Here is a 17,787-nt window from a genome sequence, read left to right on the forward strand (position 1 = left end):
AAAGCAAATCTAAGAAGCAGTAGATCTGTTTTATGTGCACCATTTATATGCTTTCCGTTCTTAAGTTTCATTTTTGCGTCTTTTACTTTTGGGTTTTGTACACCAGCTTCAAAACAGCTGAAAATATAATATTTTTGTGTCATGGAAAATATATTTATTTTACAGCGGTATAGATCAGTGGTTTCCAAACAGGGGTACTAGGACCCCTGGTGGTACTTGTCCTATCCAAAGGGGGTTACTTGAGAAGAATCATAGGACAAACATAAAGCACCCACTAGGGCTGTTGCGGTGACCATATTACCGCCACATCGGGCGGTCACGAGTCATGAAGGTTGTCAAATTCCACGTAACCGTTTAGTCAAGGTAATTAGGCTTCTCCAAAATATGATGATGCTGCTGGTCATTAGTAGCCTACCAAACTTGCTAACTGCTTGGGACTCAGCACTCTATTGTCCCTCTAAATCACTCTGACATCAATGCAAATGTGATCGAAAATATAATCAAACACTTCATGAGAGCCCAAGAGCACATGTTGAGCAACATTTCTAAAGGCTATGCAATTGTGCAATAAAACAAAGTGATGGCCTCTATTAAAAATAGGCGGATCCTATCAGCTTTCTATAGGCTAGGCCTACTATAAGCAAATATTAAGCACGTTGCTTATCTTTAAAAACAGGAGTATAGCCTACCTGGCTGGCATGAAAATGAACCACGGGAAAAGTGTCCTCCATTCGATATTTAAGTGCGGAGTGGACATGTATTTTTCCCCGCTGCCCGTTTCGAGACAAGTGCATGATGATGGTCTATTCGAAATAATGGTCCGTTCGAAATTCAAAAAGAATTTCACACATTATTTAGTATATGTAAAGACAAGAAGAGTCTGATGGGTGAAAATATTAGCTTATTACTTGTCAATGATATATTGTCACTACCAGCTTAAGGTAAGAAACCATTAAAGTAGTCAAATAGCATATTAAATCTGCTTTACAAGGGTTATAGAGCCTAACTGGCATACATAAGTAGCGCGTGAGTTTCAAGTTTGGGGAAGAAAATGTTCACCATAAAAATGCACCTTTATAATTAAAGCATTATGTGCATAATATCATGTGGTCGCTTTTGATAATGGTGTTTCCTGCTATAGTCTACGATTTTCTACGCGTATAATGTGAAAATTGCATCCCATAAATGTCCTAGACTATGTTTGGAATATTTATATCTCGCACAGGTCAACTTTTGTACTATGAGGGATAGTAGATTGACAGAGGCTAGTGCTTTTGCTGTTGTTTTAGGCCTACTCATCTTGTTGGCTGACGGAAAGTAAATGCGGACAGTTCTTCCAATATCTTCAATATGCACCTCGGAATTGGATAAGGACGAGCGCAGTTGTGTCCGCAATGTGTGAGAAAGATCAGATCAGGAGTGAAAGGTGCATTTTTTAAGAGTGCATTATGGCCCCACAAAGGGGATGCCGCTGGGATATTCAAAGCATTATCAAGTGCTTGTCAAATTGTGAATGAGAGACTGATGAAGTGTGTACAGCCTACGCAAAAAACAAAGCAAGTCTCATGTCTTTCAAGCAACTTTTTCAAATCATCATTAGTCGCATAATGCAGCCTTACAATCTATTAAAATATCTAAAAACATATAGCCCAACTCAGAATATGCTATTCTGTTTCTACATTTTCGTTATAATCACATTTCTTGAGACCTGTCCAAAATAAATAATGGATTTATTGCGAAGGTTTAGGCTATATTACATGGATTTATTAGACTTTTTAAATATAGATGTTCCAAAGGTCTGCACCAGTGGTTTGTAGGCTATGCGCGGAAGCCAAGAGATGATAAATGTGTTTGTTAATTAATGGTCAATTACTGTGACAGTTATTTGCTTGACATTCACTGGCTGATGAAATTTCATGACCACCACACCCACCAAATTATAAAAATTGTATTATTAGCTAACTTTAGCCACCGCTAGCTAACAACCAACAGAAGTAATAGGGGCAATCATTCAAGTAAAAAAGAAAAGAAAATATGAATAGTTCTGGGTCCAGAGTGATGCCTAGAGTATCTATGAGGGAATTTGTCACCCAAAGCGACTTACATTTATGCGTACACACATTTTTTAGGTATAGGTGGCCCTGGGAATCGAACCCACTATCCTGGCTTTGCAAAAGCCATGTTCTCCCAACTGAGCTACAGAGGACCACACCTGTGCTAACATCAACACTCATAATAGGGTGTCATTAGAGATACAGTATACTCACACTTGCACAACACATTGCTTCATTCTCTTTAGTATGCTAGTTAATGCTAGTGTACAAATGTACACTGGCATATAGTATGCAAGTACACAAAATTGTGTTGTTTTGCGACGAGGTGGGGGGGGCCGTCCAACCAAATCTTGCTTAGTGCCACCAAATGGCACCCCCATTCCCTTTACAGTGTACTACTTTTGACCAGGGCCCTTTGGTCAAAAGTAGGGAACTATATAAGAAACAAAGCACCCTCTCTCGGCCACCTCTCACCTCAATGGTCTTGTGTTGGTCGATGCCCAGGCTGTGCATGAGTCGCAGAACCTGCTCGCTGTACTCGCCCACGCTCAGGTCCCCCTCCTGTTGGTACAGCATGGGCCTCTGCACCGGCACATCCAGTGCCATCCACTTGTGCTCCTTGATCTGAGCCACCGACAGACGCTTGGACGGGTCCAGCACCAGCATCCGCCGGATCAGGTGCTCGCAGTCTGAGAAGGGGAGGGGAAAATGAATAAAGATGGAGACAGAGAGAGGGGAACAAAATCAATGTACAATCCCTGGTACTCAGAACCATAACAGTTCTTCCAATATCACTTGAGACATCATCTGATGACAGAGAGGAGTGTGTTCTCCTGTCACGTCTGACTTTCCACAATTGCCCCGACACATCAGACCATACACAATAACACGCAGCTCGGGACAGTGGTACTGTGTGTACGGACTGTACCATGTACCGAGAGTACAGAAGGAAGAATACCCCCATTTGAGTGAAGAGAGCGCTCCGGCTAAAACGTTGGGGGAACAAAGCGGTTCTATTAAAGCAGGGCCGGCCACAGGGAAGGAGTGCCTCCACTACTCACGCTAAGAAAAACAGATGAGCTCAGGCAGGAATGCACAGCAGGCTTTCTCCCTCTTTTTTCTCTAACCCCCTCTCTCCTGTTCTCTTTCTATCCCTATCCCTCTCTGCTTTCTTTACTCCATCCCTCTCCCATTCCGAGGATGGAGAGACCTCTTATCCTTCAGTTAGGGGCTAAATGAGCTTGACGTCACCAACCTCTGGGTCTTAATAGGATTACTGCCCACTGGGCTGAGGTTCTGTTTTGTGCGCGTGTTTGTTTGTGTGTTTGTATCTGTGTGTGTGCGCACATCGGTCTGCCTGCATGCATGCGTCTCTGCTCTTCTCACCTCTTCGGCACGAGCAACGTACTTATCTTGCCTTCTGCGGTCTTATTTACAGTGCCTAAAGTATTCAGACCCCTCGACTTCTTCCACACTTTCTTACAGCCTTAATCTAAAATGTATTAAATTGTCCCCCCCCCCCCCCCTTAATCTACACACAATATCACATTATGAAAAAGTATAAAAATGTTTATAGGCATTTCTGTACATTTATAAAATAAAATAAATGTATTAAAAAAATACATATATCACATTGACATACAGTTGAAGTTGGAAGTTTACATACACTTAAGTTGGAGTCATTAAAACTTGTTTTTCACCCACTCCACAAATTTCTTCTTAACAAACTATAGTTTTGGCAAGTTTTTCCAACATTTGATACAGCCAGATCATTTAACTTAATTCACTGTATCACAATTCCAGTGGGTCAGAAGATTACATACACTAAGTTGAATGTGCCTTTAAACAGCTTGGAAGATTCCAGAAAATGATGGCACGGCTTTAGAAGCTTCTGGTAGGCTAATTTACATAATTTCAGTCAATTGGAGGTGTACCTGTTGGATGTATTTCAGGCTTACCTTAAACTCAGTTGCTCTTTGCTTGACATGGGAAAATCAAAAGAAAATCAGCCAAGAGCTCAGAAAAAAAATGGTATACCTCCACAAGTCTGGTTCATCCATGGGAGCAATTTCCAAACGCACCACGTTCATCTCTACAAACAATAATATGTAAGTATAAACACCATGGGACCACGCAGCCATCATATCGCTCAGGAAGACGACGTTTTCTGTCTCCTAGAGATTAACGTACTTTGGTGCAAAAAGTGCAAATCAATCCCAGAACAGCAGCAAAGGACCTTATAAAGATGCTGGAGGAAACCGGTACAAGTATCTATGTCCACAGTAAAACAAGTCTTATATCAACATAACCTGAAAGGAAGCTCAACAAGGAAGAAGCCACTGCTCCAAAACCGGCATAAAAAAGCCAGACTACGGTTTGCAACTGCACATGGAGAAATGTCCTCTGGTCTGATAAAACAAAAATAGAACTGTTTGACCATAATGACCATCTTTATGTTTGGAGGAAAAGGGGGAGGCTTGCAAGCTGAAGAACATCATCCTGACCGTGAAGCACGGGGGAGAAAGCATCATGTTGTGGGGGTGCTTTGCTGCAGGAGGGACTGGTGCACTTCACAAAATAGATGGCATTATGAGGCAGGATATATTGAAACAAAATCTCAAGACATCAGTCAGGAAGTTTAAAGCTTGGTCGCAAATGGGTCTTCCAAATGGACAATGACCCTAAGCATACTTCCAAAGTTGTGGCAAAATGGCAAAAGGACAACAAAGTTAAGGTATTGGAGTGGCCATCACAAAGCCCTGACCTCAATACCATAGAAAATGTGTGGGCAGAACTGAAAATGCGTGTGCGAGCAAGGAGGCCTACAAACCTGACTCAGTTACACCAGCTCTGTCAGGAGGAATGGGCCAAAATTCACCCAACTTACTGTGGGAAGCTTGGGGAAGGCTACCCGAAATGTTTGACCCAAGTTAAACAATTTAAAGGCAATAAACTCAATTAGAATTTAGTAGCATGTAAACTTCTGACCCACTGGGAATGTGATGAAATAAATAAAAGCTGAAATAAATCACTCTACTATTATTCTGACAATTCACATTCTTAAAATAAAGTGGTGATCCTAACTGACCTAAGACAGGGAATTTAAATGTCAGGAGTTTTGAAAAACTAAGTTTAAATGTATTTGGCTAAGGTGTATGTAAACTTCCGACTTCAACTGTAAGTATTCATACCCTTTACTCAGTACTTTGTTGAAGCACCTTTGGCAGCGATTACAGCCTCGAGTCTTCTTGGGTATGACGTTACAAGCTCGGCACAACTGTAGTTTTGGAGTTTCTCTCTGCAAATCCTCTCAAGCCCTTTCAGGTTGGATTGGGAGCGTCGCTGCACAGCTATTTTCTGGTCTCTACAAATATGTTAGATCGGGTTTAAGTTTGGGTTCTGGCTGAGCCACTCAAGCAAGGACAGTCTCCAGTCTCCAAGTCCCTGCAGCTTAAAAACATCCCAGCCGCATGATGCTGCCACCACGCGTCTCCGTAGGGATGGTGCCAGGTTTACTCCAGACATCACGTCTGGAGTAAACCTGGCACCATCCCTACGGAGACGCGTGGTGGCTTGGCATTCAGACCAAAGAATTCAATCTTGGTTTCTTAAGACCAGAGAAACTCCAAGCTGGCTATCATGTGCCTTCTACTGAGGAGTGGCATCCATCTGTTCACTCTACCATAAAGACCTGATTGGTGGAGTGCTGCAGAGATGGTTGTCCTTCTGGAAGGTTCTCCCATCTCCACAGAGGAACTCTGAAGCTCTGTCAGAGTGACCAGCTGGTTCTTGGTTACCTCCCTGACCAAGGTCAATCTCCCCCGATTGCTCAGTTTGGCCAGGCAGCCAGCTCTAGGAAGAGTCTTGGTGGTTCCAAACTTCTTCCATTTAAGAATGATGTAGGCCACTGTGTTCTTGGGGACCTTCAATTCTGCAGAATTATTTTGGTAGCCTTCCCCAGATGTCCCTCGACACAATCTTGTCTCGGAGCTCTACGGACAATTCCTTCGACCTCATGGCTTGGTTTTTGCTCTGACATGCACTGTCAACTGTGGGACCTTATATAGACAGGTGGGTGCCTTTACAAATCATGTCCAACAAAATTGAATTTAGCACAGGTGGACTCCAAATTGTAGAAACATCAAGGATGATCAATGGAAACAGGATTCACCTGAGCTCAATTTCGAGTCTCATAGCAAAGGATGAATACTTATGTAAATAAGCCATTTCTGTTTTTTAAAAACCTGTCTTTACTTTGTCACTATGGGTACAGTGTGTAGATTGAAGAGGAACATTTAATTTACTCCATTTTAAAATAAAGCTGTAACATAACAAAATGTGGAAAAAGGGAAGGGGTCTGAATACTCTCCGAACGCGCTGTATGATGACTGCCCTGTTAACGAATGAGCACTTCTCTGGCCGAGAAATCCAGCAAGAGAGAGGGATATGAGAGAGAAACTATGCAATCCACATTGACCCTCTTATTTTCTCTTGAGTACATTTAAAATACATTTTTATTCATTTAACTAGGCAAGTCAGTTAAGAACAAATTCTTATTTACAATGACGGCCTACACCGGCCAAACCCAGACGACACTGGGCCAATTGTGCGCCGCCCTATGGGACTCCCAATCATGGCTGGTTGTGATACAGTTTGGATTCAAACCAGGGTGTCTGTAGTGATGCCTCTTGCAATGAGATGCAGTGTCTTAGATTGCTGCGCCACTCAGGAGCCCAGTACATCATGGAAATATTCAGGGCTGGACAGTTAACACCTCCTTTCGACAGTTAAAGAAAGCAGATTGGGGGGGGAGATGTTATCTCGGATTTCTGTTACACCAAATCTCCTGGGGCCACTTCGTTACGGCGGTCAAATAATGTACGGTCCTGGGATGTACAGTACTGAAGGTAATAATAAAGTAGTGTACTACCAGTACAGCTCTGCCAAATGTTTATATAGAGGCTGTGTACTGTACCGTACAGTGTGTGTATGTGTGCCAGTGTGTGTGTAGCAGAGACTGAACATGTGGGGAGGAAACGGCACTCTGTTCTTCTCGTTTGAAGCGGAAGGAGGGAACAGGACCGGAGCGGTCCGTGAGGCTGCATTCAACATGGACTAAATAGTCCACCCCTATAGGGGAGGCTGGCAGAGCCCTGCTTGAACTTCACTGGCTCTTCCCCAGGTTATGTAAACACAATGACTGGCTCTCTCTGATTAGAGTTAATCGCACCAGGTTGGCGTATAGCGTTAGCTCAAACCTGACATGCTGACTTCTCTAGATTTGGAGCACCACCAAAAGGAGCACTGTTAGGATCTCCTAGGAACAGTGCCCATATTCATAAAGCGTATCAGAGTAGTAGTGCTGATCTAGGGTCAGTTTAGCCTTTTAGAGCAGAATGGATAAGATGCACAGTATATGGACAGAGGACACCTGATCCTAGATCAGCACTCCTACTCAGATGTTTTATGAATGGCTCGCTCTTGTCCCTCTGCAGCAGATGTATGGTGAACAATATGTTAGGAATATTGAATTGCAATAAAATCACAGTATCGAATCGCAATACATATCGTATTGGTACCTAAGTATGATAATGTCGTATCGTGAGGTCCTTGGCAATTCCCTGCCCTAGTAGTAAATGGGTTCCATTTTGGACAGGTGTTTTGAACAGGTATTTATGCCATGCCGGGCAGTTGAGCCTCACTTCAAAACAGTCTATGCTTTCCCTGCATGCTAGACCCCTGTGCAGTGGTGAGACAAGAAGGGGGATTCTGAAGAGCTCCAAGCAGACTGTTAAATGGGTTACACAGTATTGGTGCATATACTGAACAAAAATATAAAACGCAACATGTAAAAGTGTTGGTCCCATATTTCATGAGCTGAAATTTCCCATAGGCACAAAAATATTATTTCTCTTACATTTTGTGCGCAAATTTGTTTTCAATCCCCATTAGTGAGCATTTCTCCTTTGCCAAGATAATCGATCCACCTGACAGGTGTGGCATATCAAGAAGCTGATTAAACAGCATGGTCATTAAACAGGTGCACTTTGTGCTGGGGACAGTCAAAGGCCACTCTAAAATGTGCAGTTTCATCACACAACACAATGCCACAAATGTCTCAAGTTGAGGGAACAAGCAATTGGCATGCTGATTGCAGGTATCCACCAGAGCTGTTGCCAGATAATTTAATGTCCATTTCTCTACCATAAGCCGAGAGAATTCGTTTTTGAGAATTTGGCAGTACGTCCAACCGGCTTTAACTGCTGGCGGCGTGTAACCACGTCAGCCCAGAACCTTCACATCCGGCTTCTTCAACTGCGGAATCGTCTGAGACCAGCCACCCGGACAGCTGATGAAACTGAGGAGTATTTCAGTCTATAATAAAGCCCTTTTGTGGGGAAAAACTCATTCTGATTGGCTGGGCCTGACCCCCCAGTGGGTGGGCCTGGCACACAAGTGCACCCCTGCCCAGTCATGTGAAATCCTTAGATTAGGGCCTACTGAATTGTAACTCAGTAAAAAAAGTGAAATTGTTGCATGTTGTTTTTAATTTTTTTATTCACTATACATTTTTGGGAACTTTTAAATGAACAATATATAGCCATTGATTCGAGGAGGTTGTATTTCTACAGCTTTATATCTCAGCCATTTACTAAAACAAGTGGTGGGGTAACCACTTTGTTGTATCTTGGGTTGCCCCTTTAATGTCCTCTGCTGGCATCACAAGTAAACAAAACCCATTCCAACAACCACACACTGTTTTTCCATAGGAGCAGTGGTGTCACTTCAGTCTTTTCTGGGGTGTAAAGCAGTAGGTTATTGAGTCTCACCTTCTGTCATGAAGTAGGGGATGCGGAAGCGACCCTCCAAGACGCGCTGTCGGAGAACGGGCAGGGTGGGGCCATCGAAGGGCAGGGCGCCACACACCAGCACGTACAGCACCACCCCCATACTCTACATTGAGACACAAAAACACACGCGCACAGACAGACGGGCGGACAGACTAGGTCAGGGGCTGCAGTGTGAACAATTACACTCACATAACTAGATCAATCAGGGTAGAAAGGCACCCAGATGTATGCGAGGGCGAGTTCACCATCTCGTAATACAGGGAGGGCTATAAAGAGAGGTTGGAAAATCTTGTGATTTCACATGTCGTCTTCAGGTCACCTTTGAAAAAGAGTGTAAGTAGGGCTATTTGGTTTTTTAACAAGATGTCATTCTCATACACTTATCACTGCAAGGGGGAAAGCAAACATTTGATCAGCTGACTAGGGTTGATGATTCACAATCAGATCCCCGAAGCAATCACCAAAAGCAGTATATTTTTTATCCCACCTTCTCGCAGTTGAGCACCTTGACTGCATCCCAAATGGCAACTTATTCCCTAAATAGTGCACTGCTTTTGATAGGGCTCTGGTCAAAAGTAGTGTACTGTGCGGATTAAGATGCCATTTGGGACAAAACTTTTCCCCGGCTTTGTCTTTGTTTAATCTGGTTGGCCTCACTATTGCTTCTAATGTCCATGATTACACTCGATCCAATGTCAAAGACAATGTACAGTCAGTTCTGGGAAACTCCGTGTGTATCACCGAGGGACTAGTTGGCAGTATGTGACTCATTGCAGAGCAGGTGTGTGAAAACGGCACCCTATTCCTTGTATAGTGCACTACTTTGGACAAGAGCCAATAGGGCACTATTGGAAGGAATGCCATTTAGGATGCAGACAAGAGCATCGTCTTACCCAGATGTCCAGCTGGGGGCCCTCATACTGTTGTCCCTCAAACACCTCCGGAGCGGCGTAAGGGGGGCTGCCGCACCATGTGGCCAGGGGCTCCCCGGGCTGGAAGAAGTTCCCAAAGCCAAAATCTAACAAAAAGGGGAGAATGACGCAGTTAACTTATTACGCACCTTCACCTTGACTCAAACAAACATACACTGGGTTGAGTTCTTCTGCCCATAGACGGTATGGATGGTTCTGCCTGGGCACATTTAGCTGGCTGACTGACTAAGTGAGTGATGGGTGGTAAGAGATGAGGGAAGGATGGAAGGGAACGGATCGGAACAGATGGGAGCGCGTCAGTACTCAGTGAGCGAGAGCGCACGAGTCAAAGGATCAGAAGGTGGCTGACTCACAGGAAGTCAAGACAGATTGACTACCTGTAGCCTGTGGCATGGGGGGGGGGGGCTTTAAACAATAGCTCCAGATTAGAAAATGTGACTGTGTGTGTGCGCAAAGAGTGGGGGTGGTTGCTAAAGAGGCAGAAAAATATTCCTTGCACAGCAGCACCTGTACATGCTAATCATTTTCCAACATTAAACAGCAATTTTAGGCACCCTAGGATTCTGTTCCAGCAGACAGAAGAAATTGAGATGTTCCAAGCAGGAACAAGGATTTAACTGTTTTTGTCCGGCAAAGAACACTATTCGACCTATCGCTTTTTCATCAAGGATTAAAATGGCTTTAACTTGTTTAAATAGGAAGGTGAGCTGCATTGTGTTCAGACAGTATTCATATGCCTTGACATATTCCAAATTTAGTTGTTAGACGGAATTCAAAACGGATTCAATTAATTTGATTTCCCAACCATCTACACACAATACCCCATAATGACAAAGTGAAAACTTGTAAAAATATATTTTCTGCACATTTATTGAAAATAAAATACATATCATACAGTACCAGTCAAAAATGTGGACACCTACTCATTACAGGGTTTGTCTATTTATTTATTTTATTTATTTATTTTTATAAAAAGTTACATCAAAATATATTTGATATTCTTCAAAGTAGCCACCGACAGCTTTGCACAGTCTTGGCATTCTCTCAACCAGCTTCATGAGATAGTCACCTGGAATGCATTTAAATTAACAGGCGTGCCTTGTTAAAAGTTAATTTCTTGAATTTCTTTCCTTCTTAATGCGTTTGCCAATCAGTTGTGTTGTGACATGGGGGGGTATACAGAAGATAACCCTATTTGGTAAAAGACCAAGTCCATATTATTTGAGAACAGCTCAAATAAGCAAAGAGAGACAGCAGTCCATCATTACTTTAAAGACATGAAGGTCAGTCAATACGTGAAATGTCAAGAACTTGGAAAGTTCCTTCAAGTGCATTCGCAAAAACCAAGCGCAATGATGAAACTGGCTCTCATGATGAGGCCTGCCACAGGAAAGGAAGACCCTGTTATCTCTGCTGCAGAGGATAAGTTCATTAGAGTTACCAGCCGCAGAAATTGCAGCCCAAATAAATGCTTCACAAATTTAAAGTAACAGACACCTCAACATCACCTGTTCAGAGGAGACTGCGTGAATCGTGCCCTTCTTGGAAAACCTCCCTGGTCTTTGTGGTGGAGGTTTTAAATTCACTGATTGAATGAGGGAATTACGGGGGTACGGAGAGGAGGTAGTCATTCAAAAATCAGAGTGAGTCCATGCAACTTGTCTTGTTAGGCACATTTTTACTCCTGAACTTTCAGGCTTGCAATAACAAAGGGGTTGAAGACTCAATGTATTTCAGCTTTTCATTTTTTATTAATTTGTAAACATTTATTCTAAACATAATTCCACTTTGACATTATAGGGTATTGTGTGCATGCCAGTGACACTAAATCTAATTTTAAATTCCGTCTAACATAACATTACTTTTTGAAGGCACTAATATATATATATACACACACACACTGTATTTATTTTTTACAAAAGTTAGCCTACTAATTGACTAAAGTGTTAGTGTATATGAAATAACAGGAGAAAGGCCGGAACTGTGTAAAAAGCATAATGAACGGATTCAGTCTTATCTTTGGAACGTGACCATCTACTATCCCTGGAAGCAAATTATCTATAGTTTGTAACTCTGCTTCCATCTAACAAACCATGAGTATTAGGAGAAGTGCAACATAAGGACAGACTACAAAGTATCACACAAATGCACCACAAATCAAAAATAACAATACAGGTAGGTAGCAATACTAATAAATAACTATGTAACAGTATAGTAGTCAAGTCTAGTGGCTATGTTTGAAAAACTGTTCCTTTCTAGGGAACTGTGTCCCAAATGGCACCATATTCACTGTAGTGCACTACTTTTGACCAGGGCCTCTGGTATAGAGAGTAGGGTGTTATTTAGGACGCAGAGTAGAACAACCTGCAGGTTTTTTTAGCCAATGTGATATGTAATGCACATATTTGTGTGTTGAGGCCATTGGTCGGCTAGCTGGGCCTTCATGAGGTCATCTCCCAGGAGACTGACATGAGCTCATAGAGTGACTGTGTTCTGATTGTTCCAAGGGAGAGAGAGAGAGAGAGAGAGAGAGAGAGAGAGAGAGAGAGAGAGCGCGCGAGTCAGTGAGCTCCAAACTTACACTTGATCTAAATCATAACTCGGAAAGAAAAAAAGATCTCTCTGCCTTTCATTAAAATTAAACTTCCAACAGCGTGTGGCCAAATCTTTTACCAGAATGAAGCTGCTAGCTTTTTCTCTTACGCAAATCACTACCTCCTCCCCACCCCCTCTGTTCCCGCTCCCTTTCTGTCTCACTCCCTCACGTGTCTGTTCCTTATGTTTAAGATTCCCATTAGAATAAACTTCAGTGTCGTTGCCCTCGAGTGTGAGAACGGAGAGATCGTTATCTGTGGAGCCCGACAGTGTTAAGGGACCCTGTTGTAACAACTTTATCAAATGAATAAAAAGTATTTTGTATTCTCCGCTCTCTTTTTATTTATTTTTTATCATCCCCGTTATATAAAGCCGAGGGAAGAAGATGCGTTGCGAAAAAAACAAATAATAATACGCTGCCTTACGTAATGGGGGCAGGTTGTGTTGGACTGTGTGGCACAAAGCAGTGTTCAGTAGCTCAGCAAATTGATTTAGTCTCTTCAGTGCTCTGGCCAAATGCGCTCACCCCCCCTCCCATGAGAGGCCAATGTCCAAGATCAACCCGTATAAAGCTACAGCAGTGTCCTGGACTGCAACACAAATGGCACCCTATTCCCTTTTTAGTGCACTACTTTTGACCAGGGCCCATTAGGAAGCCCATAGGCAGGACTCCAGACTAACATTTGATTAACTCGAACAGGAAGTACCAGTGACGCGCTCAATATGGAAGTTTTCCGATGAAACGGATGCTAAGCTACAGTACTGTTTAGTACAGACTGGAATATGGTCCAAGATTCATCAGATAACATTTAAGGACGCTTATAAGAAATACCGCTACAACCCCTGACAATCCATCAAACAGTAAACATTTCAATACAGGACTAAGATTGAATCCTACTATGCCGGCATTGACGCTCGTTGGATGTGGCAGGGCTTGCAAACCATCAGAGTACAAAGGGAAACTCAGGCCCGAGCTGTTCAGTGATGTGAGCATACCAGACAAGCAAAATTCGTTCCATGCTCGCTTCGAGGCAACCAACACTGAACCATGCATGAGAGCATCAGCTGTTCCGGACAATTGTGATCTCGCACTCCGTAGCAGATGTGAGTAAGCCCTTTAAAACAGGTTAAAATTCACATGGCCACATAGCCAGATGGATTACCAGGATGCGTACTCAGAGCATTGCTCTGACCAGCTGGCAAGTGTCTTGACTGACATTTTCAACCTCTCCCTGACCCCGTCGGTTATACCTACATGTTGCAAACAAACCACCATAGTCCCTGTGCCCAAGAACGTCAAGGTAGCCTGGCTAAATGACTATAACGCCGTAGCACTCACATCTGTAGCCATGAAATGCTTTGAAAAGGCTGGTTATGGCTCACATCAATACCACCATCCCAGACACCCTGGGCCCACTTCAATTCACATACCGTCCCAACAGATCCATAGATGTATTGCATCTATATTGCACTCCACACTGCCCTCTCCCACCTAGACAAGAGGAACACCTACGTAAGAATGCTGTTTATTGACTATAGCTTAGCGTTCAACACCATAGTATCCTCCAAGCTCAGGATCCTGGGACTGAACACCTTTTGCAACTGGATCCTGGACTTCCTGACAGGCCGTCCCCAGGTGGTGAGGGTAGTAAGAACACACTCTCAACACGGGCCAGTCATTTGACATTTTAGTGCATTCATCTTAAGATAGCTAGGTGGGAAAACCACATATCACAGGCATAGTAAGTACACTTTTCATCAAAGTAGTGAGGAGAGGGATTATTTAAGATGTAGAGTTAGAGGTAGGGTTTCAGGTGCTTGGACTGGGCTGAGCGGGAACACCAAGAGACCAGAGGTGACAGAACGGAGTGCTCGGGTGTAGGGTTTGAGCATTGCCTGAAGGTAGGGAGGGGCAATTCCTCTTGCTGCTCCATAGGCAAGCACCATGGTCTTGTAGTGGATGCGAGCTTTGACTGGAAGCTAGTGGAGGGTGCATAGGAGCGGGGTGACATGGGAGAACTTGGGAAACTTGAAAACCAGGCGGGCTGCAGCATTCCGGAAAAGTTGCAGAGGTTTGATGGCACAAGCGGAGAAACAACAGTGAGTTGCAGTAGTCCAGATGGGCGAGGACAAGTGCCTGGATTAGGACCTGCGCCACTTCCTGTGTGAGGTAAGGTCATACTCCACGGATGTTGTAGAGAATTAACCTGCAGGAGCGAGTCACTGCTTTAATGTTTGCAGAAAACGACAGCTGCATAGCCACGCACGACTCCAACACCATCATTAAGTTAGCTGATGACACGACAGTGGTCAGTGCCAGGACAACAACCTCTCCCTCAACTTTAGCAAGACAAAAGAGCTGATTGCAAACTACAGGATATGGCGGGTCCAACACGCTCTCATCCACATTAACGGGGCTGTAGTGGAAATGGGTCGAGAGCGTCAAGTTCCTCGGTGTCCACATCACTAAGGAATTATCATGGTCCACACACACACACTAACACAGTCGTGAATAAGGCACGACAACGCCTCTTCCGCCTCAGGAGGCTGAAAATATCCTCAAAATGTTCTACAGCTGCACCATTGAGAGCATCTTGACTGGCTGCGTCACCTCTTGCTATGGCAACTGCTTGGCATCCAACCACAAGGCACTACACAGAGGGAAGTGAGTATGGCCCAGTATGTCACTGGGGCCGAGCTCCCAGCCATCCAGGACCTCTTTTACAGGCGGTGTCAGAGGAAAGTCCTAAAGATTGTCAAAGACTCCAGCCACCAATTATCAAAGACAGCACGGTAAGCAGTACTGATGCACCAAGTCTGGAACCAACAGGACATTGAATAGCTTCTACCCCAATGCCAAGAGACTGCTAAATAGTCTGGGTAGCGTTAACTATTTAACTATGTGCATTGACCCTTTTTGCACTAACTCTTGACTCATCACGTACGCGGCTGCTATATTTATCCTGCTGCCTTGTCATTTTATCCCTACCGATATGTACATAACTAACTCAATTACCTCGTACCCCTGCACATCCACTCTGTACTAGTGCCCAGTGTATATAGCTAAGTTATCGTTACTATTTGTGTATTTATTCCTCGTGTTATTGTTGGGAAGGGCCCGTAAGTAAACATTTCACTGTTAGTCTACACATGTTGTTTACAAACCATGTGACACATATACTTTCATTTTAAATGACAACTGGATAGCTGTGTTTTCCCCACAATAGGATTTTAAAATGCTATACATTTATCCAGGAAATCAGAGCGAGTGGCTCGCTCAACACAGCAGCAGCAGTTCCCAGCTAAACAGGTACAGGCAGACACTTTAATTACAGGAGTGATGAGGATAAATGTACTTTACTGCTTGACCAAATCATGGGCTTTAGCCTCCTAAAGAAAATAGGGTGTTTTGAGTGAGGTGAACATGTAGAATGTGCTGCTGGCACTGATGCTACCAATTTAAAAAAATTCACTCGCACAGCCATGTAAAAGGGACGCAAAGTGCGACTGAATGGTTGAAAGTAGTGCACTATATGGGGAATAGGGTGCTACTTGGGACTCCCTCTCTCTCTCTGCCACTAGTGTGACGTCAGGGTTTCCGTTAGGAAAATGTGGCGCTGGACAACATGACTGGGGAGATTTTAATTTGACGGCCATTTGAAACATTTTAACCATGAGATTTTCTACCCACAGTGCTCAAAATGACAGAAATCACATTTAGATTATGGTAATGCATCTTAACAAAACATGGAACTAACTCATGGAATGAAGCAGCCAATAAAACCTTATTTTCAAACAGTTGCCAAAAAGCAATTTGCGGGAAAACACACTATAAACAGCGCACTTGACAGCAGTTCCATATGTGACAGAGATGAAAATCTCTGTTAGAAACTTAGAAAGAAGGGGGGGGGGGGTCTAAAGACTCCAATAGGGAAGTAAATTGAACTAAATTTGCCAAAATTATATACATTACTCCCGTTTATACAGGAAGAAATAAAATCATTCAAAATACTTCACCAGAAAGCATGACTTAGCCACAGAGGAATCAAGGACCACTAGCTTCTTTAAAAAAAAATAGCTGTGGATTGTTTCAAAATCATAAGCTCATAGGCGTATGCCTATTTGGGCTTATGCCTATTTGGGCAGTGCGCATGGCAATAGGCCTAGCTGATCATTGAGTTGCAGTTGTCAGTGAAAAGCATAAGTAAAATGTGTGAAACAGTGGAGGCTCCTCAGAGGAGGATCATCCTCCACAGTGAATCTCATACAAATAAAAAGTGAAACATTAAAAAAATATATATTTTAGATAAAACTACACTAAATATATTCACATCACCAAACAATTGATTAAAACAGTGTTTTGCCTGTGTGCAATCTAATTACGTGACTTCTGAAGGTAATTGGTTGCATCAGAGCTTATTTAGGGCTTCAAAGCAAAGGGGGTGAATACATACGCACCACTTTTCAGTGTTTTAATTTGAAATTTTTTTAAACAAGTTATTTTTTTTCATTTCACTTCACAAATTTTGCGTATGTCCATCACATGAAATCCGAATAAAAATCTATTTAAATTACAGGTTGTAATAGGAAAAACGCCTAGGAGGATGAATACTTTGGCACGGCACTGTAAGCATGATCGTCAAATGTATTTACATTGACTTGTATCTCCATAAATGAATAAACAGCATCATTTTGCAATGGGATTTTTTTTCCCTCTCGGTCATTTTAGCCTGCAACAGATTTATTTACAGTTTTTTCATTTTTGGGGGGTGGACAAAAGCCAGCAACTTTTGGCTTACGGAAACCCTGTGTGACGTGTACCACAGACTGCACAACACACACTTAACAACAGCAGTGCAGCATTGCCATTGACTTGTCTAGCTAAAAACAAGGTTTCATAACCATCACCTAAAATTAACAGTAATCCAATCCCATGCAAATCTGGATTCTATTCTGGTAATACTGTGAATCTGGGTTTACTGAATGAAAGTAATCTGAAATTTGTTCCCCCCCCCCCTTTTTTTTAATACCTCACCTGAAAAACTGTCTAGCTCTGACAATGCAATGCATCAAGGTCAGAGTGATGCTTGCCACAAGGTCAAAATGTGAAATGTTAAAAGAAGTGAAGGCACGGTATACGTACGTCTAGATTTAGCCTAGTCTTTAGGCTACATTTGAACTAGAGACAAAAGAAGCGGTCAATCATATACCTTTATGCCCATATCTAAGACGGGGGATCTAAAGGTGTGTATTACCCCGAGACAAAGGGAGCTGTAGATAATTATATCTCGGCTAGTCTATGTCGGTGAGGGCCCTGGCAAGGCACATTAAGGCAGAGTAAAGAAGGAGTGAGGG

General features: G+C 43.0%; 1 protein-coding gene across 2 annotated transcripts in view; it reads right to left on the bottom strand.

Moving 5' to 3' along the window:
* Window positions 1–17,787, bottom strand: part of LOC110503529 (serine/threonine-protein kinase SIK2) — a 54,442-nt gene that overhangs the window by 15,933 nt on the left and 20,722 nt on the right. For both annotated transcript variants that reach the window (XM_021581888.2, XM_021581889.2), the window contains 3 exons: window positions 9,799–9,923; window positions 8,885–9,008; window positions 2,529–2,743 (listed from right to left, as the gene is read on the bottom strand). In XM_021581888.2, coding sequence (XP_021437563.1) covers window positions 2,529–2,743; window positions 8,885–9,008; window positions 9,799–9,923 — 464 coding nt within the window. The remainder of the gene's footprint in view (window positions 1–2,528; window positions 2,744–8,884; window positions 9,009–9,798; window positions 9,924–17,787) is intronic.

Source organism: Oncorhynchus mykiss, chromosome 24, assembly GCF_013265735.2.
Source record: "Oncorhynchus mykiss isolate Arlee chromosome 24, USDA_OmykA_1.1, whole genome shotgun sequence".
Taxonomy (NCBI): domain Eukaryota; kingdom Metazoa; phylum Chordata; class Actinopteri; order Salmoniformes; family Salmonidae; genus Oncorhynchus; species Oncorhynchus mykiss.